Source organism: Aquarana catesbeiana, linkage group LG04 (genome assembly GCF_042186555.1).
Source record: "Aquarana catesbeiana isolate 2022-GZ linkage group LG04, ASM4218655v1, whole genome shotgun sequence".
In the NCBI taxonomy this organism is placed as follows: Eukaryota; Metazoa; Chordata; class Amphibia; order Anura; family Ranidae; genus Aquarana; species Aquarana catesbeiana.
In genome coordinates this window covers 11,389,158-11,412,749 of record NC_133327.1, presented here as the reverse complement: position 1 = coordinate 11,412,749, position 23,592 = coordinate 11,389,158, and the positions used below count along the sequence as shown (strand labels likewise).

Genomic DNA, 23,592 nt, shown 5'->3' with positions numbered 1-23,592 from the left:
ATGGAGTTTGCTAAAAAACACCTGAAGGACTCCAAGATGGTGAGAAATAAGATTCTCTGGTCTGATGAGACCAAGATAGAACTTTTTGGCCTTAATTCTAAGCGGTATGTGTGGAGAAAACCAGGCACTGCTCATCACCTGTCCAATACAGTCTCAACAGTGAAGCATGGTGGTGGCAGCATCATGCTGTGGGGGTGTTTTTCAGCTGCAGGGACAGGACGACTGGTTGCAATCATGGGAAAGATGAATGCGGCCAAGTACAGGGATATCCTGGACGAAAACCTTCTCCAGAGTGCTCTGGACCTCAGACTGGGCCGAAGGTTTACCTTCCAACAAGACAATGACCCTAAGCACACAGCTAAAATAATGAAGGAGTGGCTTCACAACAACTCCGTGACTGTTCTTGAATGGCCCAGCCAGAGCCCTGACTTAAACCCAATTGAGCATCTCTGGAGAGACCTAAAAATGGCCGTCCACCAACGTTTACCATCTAACCTGACAGAACTGGAGAGGATCTGCAAGGAGGAATGGCAGAGGATCCCCAAATCCAGGTGTGAAAAACTTGTTGCATCTTTCCCAAAAAGACTCATGGCTGTATTAGATGAAAAGGGGCTTCTACTAAATACTGAGCAAAGGGTCTGAATACTTAGGACCATGTGATATTTCAGTTTTTCTTTTTTAATAAATCTGCAAAAAATGTCCAGAATTCTGTGTTTTTCTGTCAATATGGGGTGCTGTGTGTACATTAATGAGGAAAAAAAAATAACTTAAATGATTTTAGCAAATGGCTGCAATATAACAAAGAGTGAAAAAATTAAGGGGGTCTGAATACTTTCCGTCCCCACTGTATATACATATATATACCCTGTTTCCCCTAAAATAAGACCTAGCATGATTGTCGGCGATGGCTTCAATATAAGCCCTACCCCCCAAATAAGCCCTAGTTAAAGTCCTTGTAGGTCTTATTTTCAGGGTAGGGCTTATTTTCGAGGAAACAGGGTAGGGCTTATTTGGGGGGTAGGGCTTATATTGCAGCCATCACCGACAATCACGCTAGGTCTTATTTTAGGGGAAACAGGGTATATATATACAGAGAGAGAGAGAGAGATATTATATATAATATAATGTATATATAAAAAAAATTCAAGCAGAATACATTTCTAAATAAAATATATATAATACAATAGAAATATACATACAAATTATATAATTCTTTATATATACAGTGAAAAAAATATCTATCTATCTACCTATCTATCTATCTATCTATCTATCTATCTATCTATCTATCTATCTATCTATCTATCTATCTATCTATCTATCTATCTATCTCTATATAGATAGATACATATATATCTATCTAGATATATATATATATATATATCTATCTATAGATAGATAGATAGATATTCAGTGTGTGTATATATATATATATATATATATATATATATATATACTGTATATAGATAGATATGTATACAAATAGAAAAATACTTAAGAATTATATAAATATAAATAATAAATGCTGAATAAACTTCTAAATAACATATGTATAGTAAAATATACACATACATATTTATCTACAGTATCTAATGTGTGTGCATATATATATATATATATATATATATTATCTAATATCTACTAGATAGATGGATAGATAGAATAAAGGAAGAATACACTTCTGAGAACAAAAATTGTAATTGTTTACTAATTAAGTTCACATTAAAAAAATATATATTATGACTATTATTATTATTGTGCCTTTCCTGGTTCCTCCTTCCTCCCTCATCAACATACTAATTCAGTTTTTAAATAAAACCTTTCTCTTTTCATCCCATACCTTGCTTTAGTCCAAATGATGTCACACTGGGTCTCTGTGCTTCTCTATGCAATGCAGGCAGATCTTGACAGGTGGGAGGGGCCAGCTGGGTGAATTACAGCAGGCTGCCTCAGCACTCCTCCCAAGAACCCCCAGCCCTGATGCAAGCAGTGGACTTGCTCTTGGGAGGAGTTATGCAAATATTAAAATGCCTCCATGGGTGGATGTCAGTTGGATGGGTGGATGTCAGTTGGGTGGGTGGATGTCAGTTGGGTGGGTGGGTACGTCTTCCCGGGCAGGCTGTATTGGCATGTGATGTTGAGCCTTCATGATTGAAAGAACTGCAATCTAATGAGTGAAAGGGACAGCTAGGGACTGTCAGGCAGGAGGGAGCTAGATGTTGTTGGACGTACTCCAGCCAGGAAATGAGACAGGTTTTATCTGACTTGCTGCAGCTTCGAATGCATATTGTATTATGCGTGGACCTTTGGTGATATCAGGGGTTACCCGTGAGGCCCCCAATATCTAATAAGTTGACCTCCACTAACCCTTTCCTACTCTACAGACTTCTTATTCTATAATTCTGTAGCGGTGACCCCGCTTGTATCATTGAGAACCATTCCAGGGAGGTACACTGGGGGTCGTCTCTTTATTCCAGATATGAGTGGCCAGGGACAGGCTGCAATCTTCTCTGACATTCCATCAGCAGGAGGCGATCATGAGCAATTTTCAGAGGATTCATGATGTGACTATAATGGAGACGACATTCCGATTCCTCCAGACTGACAATTACCCCGAATCACTCGTACTGCTCTCAGCTGTTTTTACTGGTAATGGCCAACACGACCGACATAATAATCTCCTCGCCGCCATCTCCTCTATAACGTACCAGCAGTCAGATACTCCAGTTTTGTTTTTCTATATGACTTCATATTTATTTGAATTATCATTTTATTAATCACAGTTCATAAATGTAAGTTCAAGCCCAACTCCACCCAAAACTGTTTGCTCTGATCTATGGTGGGGGTATAGCCAGGTGCAAGGAATTTCTAACATACTCCTTGAATACTCTGTATTCTTGAAAATACAGAAGGACCCCAGTGCAGGGAAATGTGCAGAGAAAACCCACAACACTACTAAATAGATAATACCTCAATCATTTTAAAGTTGAAGTTTATTCTGCTTGTATTTCAGCTTCTCTTATTGGTTATTGGTGGGAACCACTCATAATGGGCACAGAAGGTGTACAGACACAGGAACTCAGCACAGGGATGCTGGGAACCCCTCATAATGGACACTGAGGGTGTGTAGAACACAGAACTTAATGCAGGGATGATGGGAACCCCTCGTAATGGGCACAGAGGGCGTGTAGACCACGGAACTTGGTGCAGGGATGGTGGGAACTCCTTATAATGGATACAGAGGGTGTGTGGACCCAGGAACTCATCACAAGGATGGTGGTAACCCCTCATAATGGACACAGAGGGTATGTAGACCCAGGAACTCATCACAGGGATGGGATGGTGGGAACCCCTTTTAAACAGATACAGAGGGTGTGTAAACCATGGAACTTAGTACAGGGATGATGGGAACCACTCATAATGGACACAGAGGGTGTGTAGACCATGGAACTTAGCGCAGGGATGGTGGGAACCCCTCATAAAGGGTGTGTAGACCCAGGAACTCATCACAGGGATGGTGGGAACTCCTCATAATTGACATAGAGGGTGTGTAGACCCGGGAACTCATCACAGGGATGGTGGGAACCCTTCATAATGGACACAGAGGGTGTGTAGACCCGGGAACTCATCACAGGGATGGTGGGAACCCTTCATAATGGACACAGAGGGTGTGTAGACCCGGGAACTCATCACAGGGATGGTGGGAACCCCTCATAATGGACACAGAGGGTGTGTAGACCCGGGAACTCATCACAGGGATGGTGGGAACCCTTCATAATGGACACAGAGGGTGTGTAGACCCGGGAACTCATCACAGGGATGGTGGGAACCCTTCATAATGGACACAGATGGTGTGTAGACCCAGGAACTCATCACAGGGATGGTGGGAACCCCTCATAATGGACACAGAGGGTGTGTAGACCCGGGAACTCATCACAGGGATGGTGAGAACCCTTCATAATGGACACAGAGGGTGTGTAGACCCGGGAACTCATCACAGGGATGGTGGGAACCCTTCATAATGGACACAGAGGGTGTGTAGACCCAGGAAACTCATCACAGGGATGGTGGGAACCCTTCATAATGGACACAGAGGGTGTGTAGACCAGGGAACTCATCACAGGGATGGTGGGAACCCTTCATAATGGACACAGAGGGTGTGTAGACCACTGAACATAGTGCAGGGATGGTGGGGACTCCTCATAATGGATACAGAGGGTGTGTGGACCCAGGAACTCATCACAAGGATGGTGGGAACCCCTCATAATGGTCACAGAGGGTGTGTAGACCATGGAACTTAGTGCAGGCATGGTGGGAACCCCTCATTTTGGGCACAGAGGGTGTGTAGACCATGGAAATTAGTGCAGGGATGGTGGGAACCCCTCGCATTGAGCACAGCAGGTGTGCAGACTTGGGAACTCACAAGTACAATCCCCAAGAGATAAGAGACCCTGCCAACTATTTGATCTAAGCTGGACCCTTTAATATGACTCTTAAGACTAATTAAATTGTCTCTGTTGAGAAGAAAGTGGGATTCTACCTCAGACTCTGCACTCTGATATGTACATGCTGTAGTTGTTAATGCTGAATAAAGACGCCAATCTGTCCACTTCAACCTGAGAGCATGCGTGTGTCTGCTGTTTTCTCTATTCCTTGTGTTCGCTAAGAAACTAAAGGTTTTTTCCTTTTTTAAACGATGTTCCAGTGACACCACGGATTGTGTAAGGGAGTTTTACATCCTTACTGCTCTAACAGTAAAGAGTCCATTGAGCAATTTAGGATTGAACCACCCAGTGCCAGGCCAAGGTCATCCAGCGCCCAGGGCAAAGATGCCCGCATGCAGTACTTTTTTTCAGCGCAGTGCAAGGCAGTCTACTCCCTTGCATCGCGCTGCAACCAATAAAACTTGATGAAATGTCATTGTGTGACATTTCAATAAAGTTTCTTTAAAAAAAAAAAAGTGAACGGCGTGATGCGCCGCAATCAGCGCATACTAACCTCTGCATTCTAATAGTATGAATGTACCCTAAAGGTGATAACAGTTGTGAATGGATTTGTGTTTGTTAGCAAATCCATTCATAGTTCTGATCTCTGAGATGAGTACAGTGGTCAGTCACCATTGTCCTCACTTCAGCTTTAGACCTCATTCACACGAAGCGGATCCGTTGATCCGCTGAGCCGGCGGATGACAGGTCCGTCTCTGCTCACTGAGTTGGGGGGGGGGCCTGTCAGAGTGCCGCTGATTCCTATGGAGAGATTGGACGAAAACGCACAGCATGTCCATTTTCATCAGATCTCATCCGATCCGCCAAGACGGATGGCGAACGTATAACCATACGTCTGATTTTAGCGGATTGGACGGCAGACGGGTGTCAGCAGACACATCTCCGCTGACATCCGTCTCCCCATAGAAGTCAATGGATGGCCCGCTCGGATCCGCCTGAAAAACGGACAGCCGGATCCCAGCGGGCTTGCCGTGTGAAAGGGGCCTTACACATTCAAATGAAAAGGCTTTGTTTACCTTTCAGACCCCTTTTATACATAATCAAAGGGTCCCTAAGTATTAAAAGCCAGTCATACCCTCAGAGGCTGCTGTCAGATTTGAGCAGCACTGGGGACAGTGCTTCCAGCTTGTTAGTACAGTTGCATTGACAGATCGGGACTTTTCAGGGTTTGCTTACCCGCCCTGCCCCCCACCCGGGCTGTATTCTCCCTCCCCCCTCCTCCTTCCTGCCAGTGCAATGCTTCTGTATTACTGTGAACACCGCTGTCGGCTTGTTAATGTAGTTCTGCAATAGCAAAAAAGAGGAAGGGGAGAGAGAGCACAGCCCGCACTTCCTCCCGGCTCACCCCTCCCCATTAATTGCTGTCAGTCAGCACTGGGCTGACAGGAGTAGTGATGCCACTATTTATTTATTTCAGGTACTTATATAGCACCGTCAATTTACGCAGCGCTTTACATATACATTATGCATTCACATCAGTCCCTACACCCTCAAGGAGCTTACAATCTAAGGTCCCTAACTCACATTCATACATACTAGGGCCAATTTAGACAGGATCCAATTAACCTACCAGCTCTTTGGAGTGTGGGAGGAAACCGGAGTACCCGGAGGAAACCCACGCAGACACAGGGAGAACATGCACACTCCAGGCAGGTAGTGTCATGGTTGGGATTCGAACCAGCGACCCTTCTTACTGCTAGGTGAGAGTGCTACCCTCTACACCACTGTGCCACCCACTATCACTACTCCTGTCAGCCTTGTAACAGATGGAACTTGGCACAGGGCACCCCTATTTCAACCATTGTGCCTGGGCAGTCGTCCCTTCTGCCCACCCCTTGTCCTGGCCCTGGAACCATCTCTGATCCAACTTCATTGTGTGGCCGCGTGTCTTCTTTTGAGACCTAAGATTAAACAGTTTCCTCCCAATGCTGGATTCAAGTATTTGTATCTCACTATCATATCTCCTTTTAAGTGTCTCTTCTCCAGGGAGAATATGTTCAATGTTTGCAGTCGTCCTCATAATTGAGGACCTTCAACTCCTTTGTTGGCTTTGTTGTCCTTCTCGGGACTAACTCCAGTTCCAGCACATCCTTCCTGAGGATTGGTGACCAGAAATGGAGGGCTTACTCAAGATGTGGCCAAATCATAGTCTTGTAAAGCAGTAGAATTCTAGTCTTATCTCTGGAGTTAATCGCCCTAGCGAGTAACTTGCATTAAAATTTTTAGCTCCCCAAGTGCATTACTTCATCTGCCATATAGTGGCGGACTCTTCTATTTTCTTCTTGTAAGGTTTTATTGCTGTTGTGAATTTATTGTCCTGCTTAGCTTGATATCATCACTCCAGATCTGGATCAGGGCATCACTGAGCTCCTTGAACAGACTGAGGTGCAACCTGGCGGTGTCAGATGGACCGAAACATAATGTCCCAGAGGTGTTCTATTGGTTTCACGTCAGGCGAGCATGGGGGGTCATTCAATGGTATCAATTCCTTCATCCTCCAGGAACTGGCTGCATACTCTCGCCACATGAGGCCGGGCATTGTCGTGCACCAGGAGGAACCCAGGACCCACTGCACCAGCGTAGGGTCTGACAATGGGTCCAAGGATTTATTCCTAAAGCCTAATGGTAGTCAGGGAGCCATTGTCAAGCCTGTATCTGTGCATCCCTCAATGGATATGCCTCCCCAGACCATCACTGACCCACCACCAAACCATGCTGAACGATGTTACAGGCAGCATAACATGCTCCGCGGCTTCTCCAGACTCTTTCACGTCTGTCAAATGTGCTCAGGGTGAACCTGCTCTCATCTGTGAAAAGCACAGGGCGCCAGTTGCAGACCTGCCGATTCTGGTGTTCAATGGCAAATGCCAATCGAGCTCTACGGTGCCGGGCGGTGAGCACAGATCCCACTATAGGGTGTCGGGCCCTCAGGCCACCCTCATGAAGTCTGTTTCTGATTATTTGGTCAGAGACATTCACACCAGTGGACTGCTGGAGGTCAAAAAAAAAAATTGCTCTATCTGCAAAGGGGTTAAAATGTATGTATAGCCGAAACCTTTTTTTTTTCCGGAAGAATCAATTCCTTTGTCATTTGCCTGTGTCCTGTTGCCAAGATTTTTTATACTTTTTGATTCCTGGAGGCATATCCGGAACTTTTTTTTTTTTTAACACTGGAGGACAAAGGTTGGGAAACACTGCCATGGGGGGGGATTTTTTCCCTATTGGTGTAGTGATGCAAATTTGGAATACCACTATTGGAATGTACTTTCCCTTTGTTTGATTTGAGGATTTATAATTTCTTTATGATGACACTACAGGGAAATGTGCTAGGTTTACAGAGGGAGCAATGTTGTAATATCACCTTATTGTCTCTTTCCAGGCAGGACAGGTCATGCAGAGGTGGTCCGAGTTGTCTACAAGCCAGAAGACATCAGCTACGAGAAACTGCTAAAGGTCTTCTGGGAGAACCATAACCCAACTCAAGGTAGAGTAATGAGAGAGCTCCTCATTATCCTGTTAATTGCAACCGAGATAATTAAAGTTGGATGCTTTTTGTGAGAGACCATCCTTGAAATAACACATGTGATTGCAATTGATGACAAAATAACAGGAGGAGGATGTAGACAATCTTGGAAAATTATATCCTCATCTACAGGGGGGGAGGGGGCAGCGATCTCCAAAAATGGGAAACACGCAGCTCTGAGTTTGCCTTGCATGTCAGCTGTATTCCATTTCTAGCTGGCCTTGTCCTCATCTACGAGGTTCTGGGATCTACCAAAATTGGAGAACAGTAGTTGTGACTGCGCAGAGGAAGGGTCGGTCTGCTGGAGAGATAGACTGTTGCCCTCACACAGAGAGCATTAGCCCTCATTGGCATCTTGCAGCAGGGAATCTCACTTTAAAGCTGTAGCTGGAGCACAGTTAAATGAAAAAGAAAAACAAAAAAAACACACACACACACTGGTCCACCATTAACACTACTATGGCCGCTTGTGGTCTTTGTAAGTTTTCAAACTTAGGAGTCTTGCCTCCACCATTGATTTCTACCTGGCCTTGTCCTCATCTACGGGGTTCTGGGATCTCCTGAGCTGGAAAACACATAGCTCTTAGCTTGCCTTACATTTCAGCTGAATTTCATATCACCATTAACTACTAAAGCACCAGTGGTATAGGGCAGCCTTTTTCAACCAGGGTGTCTTCAGGTTTCTTCAGGTGTGCCTTGGCAAATTGCCAAATACCAGTAATTGCCCAGAAATTGTATACAAGCCAGTGGGTGGATCAGGCCTGCCTTTTAGTTACACAAAGCCACAGGTTTTCATTTTACACCATTACGACCTTCCAGCTTCCGGTATCATAACAACCAATGACATCATCAGTTGATAAGGAGGAAGTCGGTCACCTGCACAGCATCCTTGTTTGCCCCTCCCTTGATCCACTCCATCAGCACTGGGGTCACATTAGCTGGGTGATTGAGAGAAACTTAAGGAGAATAGAAAAACTGGAATACTAGTCAGTACAAGTGTGCAACAGTGTATTTGCTTTGGAAGAATAAATCGCCTCTAATGTTGGGTATCCTACGTGTGTTGCTGCATTATGTGAAATTATTAGAATCGTTTTTTTTTACATATTAGAATGGGGTGCCTCGAGACTGTCCATAATTTTAAAGGGTGCCTCAAGGCTGTCCATAATTTAATAGGGTGTCTTGACTGAAAAAAGGTTGAGAAACCACTGGTATAGGGTCATGCCTATGATAACTTCCTCTTCATTGGTTTACCTTTTACATAAGCTATCCCTCCTTCAGTCCATCATGAATGCTGCTACCAGACCCATCCACCTTACCAACTGCTCAGTGTCTGCTACCCTTCTCTGCCAATCCCTCCACTGGCTTCCACTCACCCGACATTTTAAATTCAAAATACTAACAACTTACAAAGCCATCCACAACTCAGCCCCCAGCTACTTCACAAATCTAGTCTCAAAATATCAACTTAATCCCTCCCAAGACCTTCTGCTCTCTAGCTCCCTTGTCACCTCCTCCCATGCTTGCCTCCAGGACTTCTCCCATCCTTTGGAACTCCCTAATCTGTCCAACTATCTCCTAATCTATCCATCTTTAGATGATCTCTGAAAACCCTTCTCTGTAAAGAAGCCCATACTGCTTCTAACTAATACACTGTGTTTTTACTTTCTCCAACAGCTCACCTCCCCACAGTTATCACCTCTTGTATCAGTTGACCTGCCCTCTTAGATTGTAAGCTCTAATAAGCAGGGCCCTGTGATTCCTCTTGTACCAAATTGCATTGTAACTGTAATGTCTGCCTTCATTTTGTAAAGCGCTGTGCAAACTGTTGGCGCTGTATAAATTCTGTGTTATAATAATATTTTTTTTTTTTTTTTTTTGCTGCATCACACATAGGGCCTCTGCTGTATGGGGGACAAGCTCAATCGGTGTAGATGAGGCAATGGTAAACAGTACACGAGATATAGAAACCCAGGAACAGTCCAAGTACCACTCTTCTAGGAAGGCTTTCCACAAGATTATTTTTTTTTCCAAAAAAGTTTTATTGGTAATAGAGTGGAACATACACGTATGTTGTAATACAGCAGAAACATGCAATACAGAATATGACGTCTAACATGACATTTAAACAATTGAAAATTTAAAACATTAAACAACTTGGTGTGATCCGGTGGAGAGATGCATAGGGTGAGGGTTGGCTCAAGTATGTCAGGAACTACTTAGCGTCTAGGAGTTTTAAGAAAAAGGCATAGGGGGGAAGTATCCAGGGTACTCACTTGAGCCCGTATTCGGGTCATGTAGATTTATGTCTGTGTGTGTTTAAAAGGCTTAAGGGTTGAGTCACCGTTTGTAGGTAAGTGGTCAATGAGAGGGGCGTAATTTTGTTCAGCTGGGTTGGGATGTCCTGTTAGGGGCTTGTCTAATGTAGGTAGTACTTATCTCAGTGAGGTGGAGGGTTTCTGTGTGATTGGTGAGTATTACTAGGTTCCTCAAGTGGGAAAAGGCGTCCGGTGTAGGAGGTGGGTGTTAGGGGTGGGAAAGGAGGGGAGAGGGTGGGAAAGGGGGTTAAGCAGGGAGAGGAGTAGGAAAGGGGAGGCTAGTGGGTGTAGCAGCAGTTATAGAGGGGTGTGCCAATGAAACGGAGGGGGTGGGTGTTCCATCTATCCCTCCCTCCGTAGTAGGGGTAGTAGGTAGGTTGTTGGCTCTTTGGAACTCTGATTGTTAGTGTTTCCCCGAGTTTATAGGGTTAGTCTATGGAAATGTATACCCATTTGTGAGGTCAGGTACTGACTATGTATGAGAAGACCTGGCCTAAATATACAGTATCTCACAAAAGTGAGTACACCCCTCACATTTTTGTAAATATTTTATTATATCTTTTCATCTGACAACACTGAAGAAATAATACTTTGCTACAATGTAAAGTAGTGATAGTACAGCTTGTATAACAGTGTAAATTTGCTGTCCCTTCAAAATAACTCAACACACAGCCATTAATGTCTAAACCACTGGCAACAAAAGTGAGTATACCCCTAAGTGAAAATGTCCAAATTGGGCCCAAAGTGTCAATGTTTTGTGTGGCCACCATTATTTTCCAGCACTGCCTTAACCCTCTTGGGCATGGAGTTCACCAGAGCTTCACAGGTTTCCACTGGAGTCCTCTTCTACTCCTCCATGACGACATCATGGAGCTGGTGGATGTTTGAGACCTTGTGCTTCTCCACCTTCCATTTGAGGATGTCCCACAGATGCTCAATAGGGTTTAGGTCTGGAGACATGCTTGACCAGTCCATCACCTTTACCCTCAGCTTCTTTAGCAAGGCAGTGGTCATCTTGGAGGTGTGTTTGGGGTCGTTATCATGTTGGAATACTGCCCTGCGGCCCAGTCTCTGAAGGGAGGGGATCATGCTCTGCTTCAGTATGTCACAGTACAAGTTGGCATTCATGGTTCCCTGAATGAACTGTAGCTTCCCAGTGCCAACAGCACACATGCAGCTCCAGACCATGACAAGACACACTTGTCTTTGTACTCCTCACCTGGTTGCCGCCACACACGCTTGATACCATCTGAACTAAATAAGTTTATCTTGATCTCATCAGACCACAGGACATGGTTCCAGTAATACATGTCCTTAGTCTGCTTGTCTTCAGCAAACTGTTTGCGGGCTTCTTGCGCATCATTTTTAGAAGAGGCTTTCTTCTGGGACGACAGCCATGCAGGCCAATTTGATTCAGTGTGTGGCGTATGGTAAGAGCACTGACAGGCTGACCCCCCACCCCTTCAACCTCTGCAGCAATGCTGGCAGCACTCATACGTCTATTTCCCAAAGACAACCTCTGGATATGACGCTGAACACGTGCACTCAACTTCTTTGGTCGATCATGGTGAGGCCTGTTCTGAGTGGAACCTGTCCTGTAAAACGCCTCATTGTCTTGGCCACCATGCTGCAGCTCATTTTCAGGGTCTTGGCAATCTTCTTATAGCCTAGGCCATCTTTATGTAGAGCAACAATGATTTTTTTCAGATCCTCAGAGAGTTTTTTGCCATGAGGTGCCACGTTGAACTTCCAGTGACCAGTATGGACCTGCTCCCCATTCACACCTGAGACCTTGTAACACTAACGAGTCACATGACACCGGAGAGGGAAAATGGCTAATTGGGCCCAATTTGGAAATTTTCACTTTTATTGCCAGCGGTTTAGACATTAATAGCTGTGTGTTGAGTTATTTTGAGGGGACAGCAAATTTACACTGTTATACAAGCTGTACACTCACTACTTTACATTGTAGCAAAGGGTCATTTCTTCAGTCTTGTCACATGAAAAGTTATAATTAAATATTTACAAAAATGTGAGGGGTGTACTCACTTTTGTGAGATACTGTATATTATATATATTTATACATAATATTGTGAAGCACTGGCTTGCAGGAGATGGCCTCCAGGATTTGTGTCTGCTATGGAGGAAACGGACTCTTTTTTTTTTTCTCAGAATCTTAATAAGTTTTGGGCTGGGTCCTTGAGCCTGGAAACTTTGAAGAGCTTTGGATGGAATAAAGGTTTGGTTGTGCATAGGCCTTTATGTCAGCTGACTGATGCACAGGGCTCTCTCTCATTCTCCCTCTCTCTTTTTGCACCTGCTGCCTGTTTAGGGTGCACCCTGTTAGTCGGGAACTGACCTGAGTTTGGTTAGTGGTTTGAAAGAGCAGATTACCGGTATGTGTTTATAGACTTGGACAAAGCATTGAAATTGTGTTTGTTTGCTACCTTGCTGATTAAAAGTACAGGACTAATCTGCTTGGACTGTTCCTGGGTGTCCCTGTCTTATGTATAGTTTACTGCTGTTAATACCATTTGAGCTCCCTTAAATATATAAATACAAACTACATAAAAGTCTCATTGCACCTTTCTAAAAAATCCAATTAAACCCAGGTGCATTAAAACATTTTAAATGTCTTCGCTCTTTTTTTTTTTTTTAACTGCACTTGGCTCATGAAGGAGATTCCCCACTGCAGGGTGAAGATAAGAACCGATACCCTGTATGTGAAAACAGCAGTCTATTTCCAGTGCTCCCAACTGCCCTTTGCATACAGACAGCTACTTTGCCCCAATCCGCATCAGGCATGGGAAAATCCCTAATTGAAGAACAGTAGTTGTAACTGCACAGGGGGAGGATCAGTCTGCAAGTGATAGGCAACTGCTTCCCACACAGAGGGCATTAGTCCTCACCTTCAGCCTTTGGCAGGGAATCTCACTCTAAAGTTGGTGTTGGAGCCCAATTATAGGAACAAAAAAAAAGTTTACCATTGACATTACCATGACTGCTTTACGGTCTTAATAAAATTTCAAACCTGGAACCTTGATTCCACCATCACTTTCTATCTGGCCTTGTCTTTTGTCAGGTTCTGCTTTACGTCACTACTGTCTGTAATTTTTCCTTGATTTTATCCATCCACCATGTTTTTCTCCCTTTTTTCCTATTCTTTACCTTGCTGTCCTCCACAATCTTACATAGCTCCTCTCCAGCTGAGTTTCTTGTAATATAGCCAAACAAATTGTCACGTTCTCGTCAATATTCTTTCCAACAGGGCATTGGTCCTCACCTTCACCCTTTGGCAGGGAATCTCACTCCAAAGTTAGTGTTGGAGCCCAGTTATAGGGGGAAAAAAATGGATTACGATTACCACTACCATGACCGCTTGCGGTCTTTGTAAAATTTCAAACCTGGAACCTTGCTTCCACCATTGCTTTCTATCTGGCCTTGTCTTTTGCCAGGTTCTGCTTTACGTCGCTACTGCCTGTTATTTTTCCTAGATGTCATCCATCTACCATGTTTTTCTCCCTTTCCTGTTCTTTACCTTGCTCTCCTCCACAATCTTGCATAGCCTCTCTCCACTCTACTTTCTTGTGAAAATTTGCACTTTTTCTTTAATATTTTTTTCAACTGGGCGTTGGTCCTTACCTTCACCCTTCAGTAGAGTATCTCATTCTAAAGCTGATGTTGAAGCCCAATTATAAGGGGAAAAAAAGATTTGTTTGCCATTAACACTACCATGACCACTTTTGTTCTTTGGAAATTTTCAAACCAGGAACCTTGCTTCCACCATTGCTTTTCATCTGGCCTGGTCTTTTGCCAGGTTATCCTTTATGTCACTACAGCCTGTTATTTTTCCTAGATGTCATTCATCCACCATGTTTTTTTCCCCTTTCCTATTTACCTTGCTCTCCTCCACAATCTTGCATAGCCCCTCTTAAGCTGAGTTTCTCGTGTTATGTCCAAATAATTGGCATTTCTCTTCCATATTCTTTCCAACAGGGCATTGGTCCTCACCTTCACCCTTCGGCGGAGAATCTCACTCTAAAGTTGGTGTTGGAGCTCAATTATAGGAAAAAAAAACTGGTTTGCTATTAACACTACCATGACCACTTTCAGTCTTTGGAAAATTTCAAACCTGGAACCTTGCTTCCACCATCACTTTCTATCTGGCCTTGTCTTTTGCCAGGTTCTGCTTTACATACCTATTGCCTGTTATTTTTTCTAGATATCATCCATCCACCATGTTTTTCTCCCTTTCCTGTTCTTCATCTTGCTGTCCTCTACAATCTTGCATAGCTCCTCTCCACCCAAGTTTCTTGTGATAAGGCCAAAAAATTGGCACTTTCTCAATATTCTTTACAACAGGGCATTGTTCCTCACCTTCACCCTCCAGCAGGGAATCTCACTCTAAAGTTGGTGTTAGATCCCAATTGTAGGAAAAATGGATCACCAATAACACTACTATGATCATTTGTGGTCTTTGGAAAATTTCAAACCTGGAACCTTGCTTCCACCATCACTTTCTGTTTGGCCTTGTCTTTTGCCAGGTTCTACTTTATGTCCTAGATGTTATCCATCCACCATGTTTTTATTTATCTTGCTCTCCTTGACAATTTTGCATAGGCCCTCTCAAGCTGGGTTTCTTGTGATATGGCCAAAAAAATTGGCACTTTCTCTTCAATATTCTTTCCAACAGGGCATTGGTCCTCACCTTCACCCTCAGGCATGAAATTTCACTCTAATGTTGGTGTTGGAGCCCAATTATAGGAAAAAAAAATGGTTTGCCATTAACACTACCATGACCACTTGCTGTCTTTGGAAAAGTTCAAACCTGGAACCTTGCTTTCACCATCCCTTTCTATCTGGCCTTGTCTTTTGCCAGGCTCTGCTGGTCTGGCCTAGATGTCATAAATCTACCATGTTTTTCTCCCTTTCCTGTTCTTTACCTTGCTCTTCTCCACAATTTTACATAGCTCCTCTCCAGCCAAGTTTCTTGCGATATGGCAAAAAAAATTTAAAGAGGGGACCAGTGCCCAACAGGACATTGTCCCCACCTTCACCATTTGGCAGGGAATCTCAATCTAAAGCTGGTGTTGGAGACCAATTATAGGGAAAAAATGGTTTACCATTAAAATTACCATGGCCACTTGTGGTCTTTGGAAAATGTCAAACCTGGAATCTTGCTTCTACCATTGCTTTCCATCTGGTCTTGTCTTTTGCCAGGTTCTTCTTTACGTCACTACTGCCTATAATTTTTCCTAGATGTCATCCATCCGCCATATTTTTCTTCCTTTACCGTTCTTTACCTTGCTCTCCTCCACAATCCTGCATAGCCTCTCTCCACCCTAGTTTCTTGTGATATGACCAAAAAAATTGGCACTATCTCTTTAATATTCTTTCCAACAGGGCATTGGTCCTCACCTTCACCCTTTGGCAGGAAATCTCACTCCAAAGTTGGCCAATTATGATTTTATGAGATAGATAGTGGATTTTTTATTGTTCAGATATGTGTGTCAAATAAAGGTAATTTCTATATATGTGTCAGATCACTGGGTCCTGTTACATCTACTTATGGATACAGCGCATAGTGTGTACAATTCAGGTTGAGCTCAGTCAGGTTTTTGTGTCTTTTTTTGTTTTTTTCCCCCCAAAAATTGGCATTTCTGTTTAACATTCTTTCCAATAGAGGTGGTTTTGATTTCTTGACTCTTTTAAGCACTTCTTCATTGATGATCTTAGCTGTCCAGCTGATTTTCAAGATCCTCCATTGGCACCACAGTCCAAGACTTGGAATTTTTTTAGGGACATTGTGAGGAAAGCTGTATCTGCATCATACCATTAGACATTATATTAGTCATTCTCAGCCAGGGTTTCATGAAGCCCCAGATGTTTCTCCAGAAGTTGCTAGGGGTTTCCTCGATCTGTGGCTGAGTGATCTACCAATTAAAAGTGCAGTCATAGTTGTTCTTGGGCCAACACCACTTAGTAGAACCAGTTGTGTGACACCAATTATGTTTTTACCTGTCTGTAAGGATGGCATTATTTCCAGTGGCCACAAGTGTAAGGGACGGTTTTCCCACTGCCCCTAAATAAATTGCTAACAGCAGGGGCTTCCCAAGACTTGAAAATCAAAGGTTCCTCTTGGGTAAAAAAGGTTGAGAAAGGCAAACCACACTGATTTAATGTATTAATTGTTTTAAGAACTGTACAGTTGGTCTTTAAAAGTCTACAGTCCCCCATAAATATGTATCTCCCCGAGACGACGTCTTTTGACGACTCCCCGAGACGACGTCTTTTGATGACGAAACGCGCGTAGGGAGGTGGACGCACTGACGTCATCGCGCTTCTCAGGGACAGGTGTTCGCTTGCTGACCGGCCGTTTTTATTTGCTTGTTTTTACCTTCACAAATGTAAGTGTATTACTTTTTCTACATTAAAACTACTGTGTTTCAGTCTACACTATGGAGTTCTCCTCTTTATTTTTTGGGGCATTATCCTAATCAACCCTTGGGGGCTGTTATTCGATCCTCAAGCCATTAGAAGTGTTGTCCATGCTTTCTCCTATTGGTGGGGCGATCCAACATCCTTGTGGAAAAGGTCCTGGCTGGGTATTAGCCGCAGGCTCCCCTATAGCTTGCCTCTGGTAAGCGCATATATATATATATATGTGGTCTTGGTGCACTATCGCTACAAGGTGGTAGCATTCAAGCATTCACTTTGGACATATTCAATTTTTCTGGACTCTTTTAATATATTTATTATTTTATTGTCAGCGCTGCTCTTTTGATATACCACATAAATATATAACTTCACCTTTTTAACATTATTACCAGCTGAGCTGAAGATATTTAAGGGATCTATTCTTGTATCCCAGTACTCCCAACGTCTGGAATATTACTTAGAAAAGAAGGCTTTTTTTTTTTTTTTTACAAGGACTGTACCGTTTTTAGCCGACACATAAAGAAGCCATCATCTGCATATAATTAGAGACTGGGAGTGACATTGTATTGCTAATGAGCAGATGTGTCTTTCTTTCCAGTGAAATAACAGCTGCACGGCTATGAAAGGGGACGAACGTCCCCCCCCCCCTCTTCCAGCCCAGTATTACAGGTTGTAATGTCGCCCTGTTTCCTTCCGACACCGCGGATCACACTCAGCCTCTCGAGCACTGATCTAAAAATGACTCATGGCAAATTATATCTAAACACCACTGGGTTCTCTTCTGTAGTCCTTCAAAAGTCTTAAACCCATGTTTTCCATTCAGCTGGTGCAATGACCTGAAATCTGGTTTATATTTAAATGAGGCTTGCGCTGGGGGTGCCTGCATAGCTGCTTTGGTTGAAAAAAGACATTTAGGTTACTTTGCTAAGGGTCCATTCATACTACAACACAGTGCACTGCAGCGCATGCGTTTTTGTGCGTTGACGCGTGTCAAAATGAATAGGCTGCAACGCATTGCAACACTCGAAAAATAGGTGCTGCTTGCATTTTATACCTCATGACACAGCACACAAGACAACGGGTATTGTGCTACACTATGCTCGATTCAAAGGAATGAAAGCATGACATTCGATATCAAATAGACTCATGGTGTCTCCTTGAAGAGAACATGTCACCTGCATTATGCTATCCCATAGGGCAGTGGTTCTCAACCTTATTTTGACCAGGGCCTGGTAAATTCTTCCAAAATCTTCCATGCCCCAACAGTAAAAAATCTATAGTAACACAATGAAAATATGGGAAGGCAAAATATGTATTGAAATGCTGGAGGACTCTGGATGGGGTCACTGTGGCGGGGGATGAGGGTTGTGGAGTGGGTTAGGGTACTCGGCAGCACACTTGGTGGCCCTGCAGAGGATGAGGATTCTAGCGGAAGCTGGGATTTCTTCAAAAGGCTGGGGGCACTGTGTATTGGCTGGGGCTAAGAGGCACTGTGGGACACTGCTGGAGGTTGGGGGCACTATGGGAGGCTGGAGTTTCTGCAGCAGGCTGGGGGGGGGGTACTGTGGAAGATTGGAGGGCACTTTGGGGGCTGAGGGATCTCAGAGGGCCTTAGGCACTGTGGGGGTTGAGGGGAGCTATTATGGGCAATTATGGGAGTTTGCCAGCACTTTGGGAGCTGGAAGGAACTGTGGTAGGTTAGGTGACCTGTAGCTGACTGGAGGCCCAGGGGGAGGGAGGCTGCTGCCTGGAGGTTGAAAGCCACCTACATAGGGGGGTCAACTGCCCATTGTGATAGTAATGCCCCGACAACAAAACCGTGGATTTTTGTTCGAAGGATGTTGGCTCCAACTTGTCTTGCACACACACGGTCACACAAATGTTGGCCAACAATTACGAACATAGTGACGTACAAGACGTACTGTACGTGATATCTCCATTACGATCGCTAGTTTTACAAGACCGGCTTGTACTTGATTCCGAGCATGCGTGAACTTTTGTGCGATGGACTTGTGTACACACGATCGGAAATTCCGACAACAAAGTTTTGTTGGCTGAAAATTTGAGAACCTGCTAGCCAACTTTTGTTGGCGGAAAGTCCGGCAACAAATGTTCGAAGAAGCGTACACACGGTCGGACTTTCAGCCAACAAGCTCACATCCAACATTTCCCGTTGGAAAATCCGACCGTGTGTATGCGGCATAATAGCTTGAAGTAAAAAAAAGAGAAAGGATAGGCATGCTCAGTAAAACAATGATTGTGCCACACCTACAGCATCTAGGTATTGCCATGCATGCTGGAGTGAGAGCAATAATTCTACGGCCATCATTAATTGTTAACTCTAAATTGATCATTTGTGAAGGCTTTTAAAGCATCACCTATGGACATTTTTGCGTACCATAGTGTTTTACCATTTTGCGGGTCTACTCACCTATGAGGGAGGGTTGGCATATTTGGTATCAATTTACTCAACAAAACCTCATCTTTTATATTTTTATCAAAATATTGTTTGTGAGTGTGTGCATTAGTTTGAATGTAATGCTTTACTAAAATATAGATATGATAGAACGCAAAAATTGTGTGATAATTAAAACTACCACCATCTTATTCTACAGGGTCTCTGCTTTCAGAAAATAGATAATATTTTGGGGCTTAAAATGTGTGTTCATATATAAAATATGCAATTTCATTTAAAATGCACATACTAAATTAGGCGAAATGCACACACAAAATTAAGGGAAAAGGCTTGATGCGGTGGCACAATTTGCTCAAAAACAGGGAAAAACTTTGCTGAACATTAAAAGTAATTGTATCTACATTCTACAATGTTATTTCTTATAAATATTAATAGCGTGTTAAGTGTTGTGCTGTTAGAAACCGATCCAGACCTTTTTTTTTTTTCGAAGCAATTTGCTGAGTTAGACATTTTCAAAGCTCTTAGAGCAAAGAAGCCTTTCCATATTTGGTGGTTAAGATAATGGATTTATTAAATCGACCTTAGAATTTCCTGTAGACTTAACTGTGATTCTGTGGTCTTTAAGCCAGTTTTCATATGTATTTACAGACTACATTTTCTAAGTCTATAGATCTTAACTTGCACCTTGTACTTCACCCTTCAGTAAGGAACTGTCTTAAATGCTTTAGAAAATTCCAAATATACATAAACATCAACCCTTTTGTCTATGTTTCTGCTCACTTTCTCATATAAATCAAATAAATACATTTAACGTGTTCATTTGAGCAGGTTCCAGTTCTCTTACCTATCAACAGGCTTCTTTGGGCAGATTTTATTTCTATTCCAGTGGTATTCTGGGCAGGTTCTATTCCTTTGTCAGTGGGTTTCTTTTGGTAGGTTTGGAAGGTTCCTTTGAGCAGGTTTCATTCATCTGACCTATCAAAGGCTTACTTTGGGCAGGTTCCACTCCTCCGTTCTGCTCTGCCTTGTCAGAAGGCTCTTTTAAGCTGCTTCCAGTCTGTTTTCGCAGCTGGCTACTTTGAACAGGTTCCATTCCTCTGTCCTGTCACAAGGCTTCTTTGGGCAGGTTCTATTTTTTTTCTGGGACTTATTTGGGCAGGTTTTATTATTTGTCTATGAGCTTTTTTGAGCAGCATTCATTTATTTCTTTTATTTTCTTCGTTAGCAGGTTCGCTTGAGCAGGTTCCATTCCTCTGTCCCATCAGAAGGCTTGTTTAAGCAGGTTCCATTCCTCTGTCCCATCAGAAGGCTTGTTTAAGCAGGTTCCATTCCTCTGTCCCATCAGAAGGCTTGTTTGAGTAGGTTCCATTCCTCTGTCCCATTAGAAGGCTTGTTTGAGTAGGTTTCATTCCTTTGTCCTATCAGAAGGCTTGTTTGAGTAGGTTTCATTCCTTTGTCCTATCAGAAGGCTTGTTTGAGTAGGTTCCATTCCTCTGTCCCATCAGAAGGCTTGTTTAAAAAGGTTCCATTCCTCTGTCCCATCAGAAGGCTTGTTTAAAAAGGTTCCATTCCTCTGTCCCATCAGAAGGCTTGTTTGAGCAGGTTCCATTCCTCTGTCCCATCAGAAGGCTTGTTTAAAAAGGTTCCGTTCCTCTGTCCCATCAGAAGGCTTGTTTAAAAAGGTTTCATTCCTCTGTCCCATCAGAAGGCTTGTTTGAGCAGGTTCCATTCCTCTGTCCCATCAGAAGGCTTGTTTAAAAAGGTTCCATTCCTCTGTCCCATCAGAAGGCTTTTTTGAGTAGGTTCCATTCCTCTGTCCCATTAGAAGGCTTGTTTGAGTAGGTTCCATTCCTTTGTCCCATCAGAAGGCTTGTTTGAGTAGGTTCCATTCCTCTGTCCCATCAGAAGGCTTGTTTAAAAAGGTTCCATTCCTCTGTCCCATCAGAAGGCTTGTTTGAGTAGGTTCCATTCCTCTGTCCCATCAGAAGGCTTGTTTGAGTAGGTTCCATTCCTCTGTCCCATCAGAAGGCTTGTTTGAGTAGGTTTCATTCCTCTGTTCTGTCAGGGGGTTCCTTTGAGTAGGATTCCATTCCTTCTTCTGTCAGTGTTCTCATTCGGACAGGCTCCATTCCTCTATTGCCCTTGTGCTCAGTCCTGTTGGAACAGGAAGGGGCCATCCCCAAACTGTTCCCACAAATTTGGGAGCATGAAATTGTTCAAAATATCATGGTACGCTGATGCCTTAAGAGTTCTCTTCACTGGAACTAAGGGGCCAAGCCCAATCCGTGAAGAACAACCCCACACCATAATACCCCCTCCACCAAATGATTTGGACCAGTGCACAAAGCAAGGTCCATAAAGACATGGATGAGCGAGTTTGGGGTGGAGGAAGTTGACTGGCCTGCACAGAGTCCTGACCTCAGCCCGATAGGACACCTTTGGGATGAATTAGAGCGGAAACTGCGAGCCAGGCCTTCTTGTCCAACATCAGAGCCTGACAAATGTGATTCTGGAAGAATGGTCAAACATTCCCATAGGCACGCTCCTAAACCTTGTGGACAGCCTTCCCAGAAGAGTTGAAGCTGTTATAGCTGCAAAGGGTGGGCCAACTCAATATTGAACCCTACGGACTAAGACTGGGATGCCATTAAAGTTCATGTGCGTGTGAACACAGGCATCCCAATACTTTTGCTAATATAGTGTATATACAATATATATATAGATATAGATATAGATAGATAGATAGATAGATAGATAGATAGATAGATAGATAGATAGATAGATAGATAGATAGATAGATATATATATATATATATATATATATATATATATATATATATATATATATATATATATATATCTATATCTATCTAGATAGATATATATCTATCTAGATATAAATAGATATATATATATATATATCTAGATATATCTAGATATATATATATTTTTTTTTTTTAAGTTTTCTAAAAAAAAATCCCAAGCATTTGCACACAGCAGGTTTAGTGGTCTATAGTTACAATAAATAATAATAATAGAAAAAAAATACAAAATAACAGCTGCAGAAATACCATATTATTACATCCAAACAATGCAAGCCGCATTTTTGTATTTTCGCTCTTCGCCTGTAATAGACATCCTTTTTTTATCTGACTAGAATGACCGGGTTCTTTTGCCGCATGCGATCGCCGAGACAATGAGAAGCGGCGGCTTTTCGGAAGAGCGCCGGTCTTTTCATGTTCCCTTTCATCGGTGCCAGCGCGTAATCTCCCTCGTATGTTTCCAAATAGCTCCACTCTGGAGGCTTTATGTCCCTCGTCTATATGGCCTATTTTGCTGCGATTTATATATAGAAATCTCATAATCTTGCGCTGCTGAGATAGCCACCCTTTGAGGCCGCTCACTGTTCTGTGTTGAAAGTAGGCGCCGTTAGATATTCAGATATATTAGAAGTTTGGAAGCTTGGCCCAAAAGAAAAAAAAAAGAAAAAAAAAACTTTCTAAAACTGGAGCTTTTCAGATACTTTGGATAGTTGATGATTAACTTGTAACTCGGCCTGATGTGTTTTTTTTTTTTGGAAGGTTTGTATTGCCATTTGTGTTTCTTCATGACTCCTGTAACACCAGGTATACTGTTATCACCTTATGTCCTATATGAACGTTTATATATTTTTTTTTTACCAATAATCAAGCCATTGATTATATTTGTCCTATTGTTCCATTTGGTTGTCTTTTAACGACTTCAGCCCCGGAAGAACTTACCCCCTTCCTAACCAGAGCACTTTTTGCAATTCGGCACTGCGTCGCTTTAACTGACAATTGCACGATCGTGCAGCGTTGCACCCAAACAAAATTGATGTCCTTTTTTCACCACAAATAGAGCTTTCTTTTGGTGGTATTTGATCACCTCTTTTTTTTTTTTGCGCTATAAAAAAAAAAAAAATGAGCGAAAATTTTGATAAAAAAGCAACATTTTTTACTTTTTGCTATAATAAATATCCCCAAAAAAATATATAAAAAAATAATTTTTTCCTCAGTTTAGGCCGATATGTATTCTTCTACATATTTTTGGTAAAAAAAAAAATCGCAATAAGCGTATATTGATTGGTTTGCGCAAAAGTTATAGCGTCTACAAAATAGGGGATAGATTTATTGCATTTTTTATTATTAATTTTTTTTTTTTTATTAGTAATGGCGGCGATCTGCGATTTTTATCGTGACTGCGACATTATGGCCGACACATCGGACGCTTTTGACACTATTTTGGGACCGTTGTCATTTATACGGCGATCAGTGCTATAAGAATGCACTGATTACTGTGTAAATGACACTGGCAGGGAAGGGGTTAAACACTCGGGGGCGATCAAGGGGTTAAGTGTGTCCTAGGGAGGGATTC

General features: G+C 42.8%; 1 protein-coding gene across 7 annotated transcripts in view; it reads left to right on the top strand.

Annotated features, from left to right (window-relative positions):
- Positions 1-23,592, top strand: part of MSRA (methionine sulfoxide reductase A) — a 433,629-nt gene that overhangs the window by 290,400 nt on the left and 119,637 nt on the right. For all 7 annotated transcript variants that reach the window (XM_073624832.1, XM_073624830.1, XM_073624831.1 and 4 more), the window contains one exon: positions 7,885-7,989. In XM_073624832.1, the coding sequence (XP_073480933.1) occupies positions 7,885-7,989 (105 nt within the window). The remainder of the gene's footprint in view (positions 1-7,884; positions 7,990-23,592) is intronic.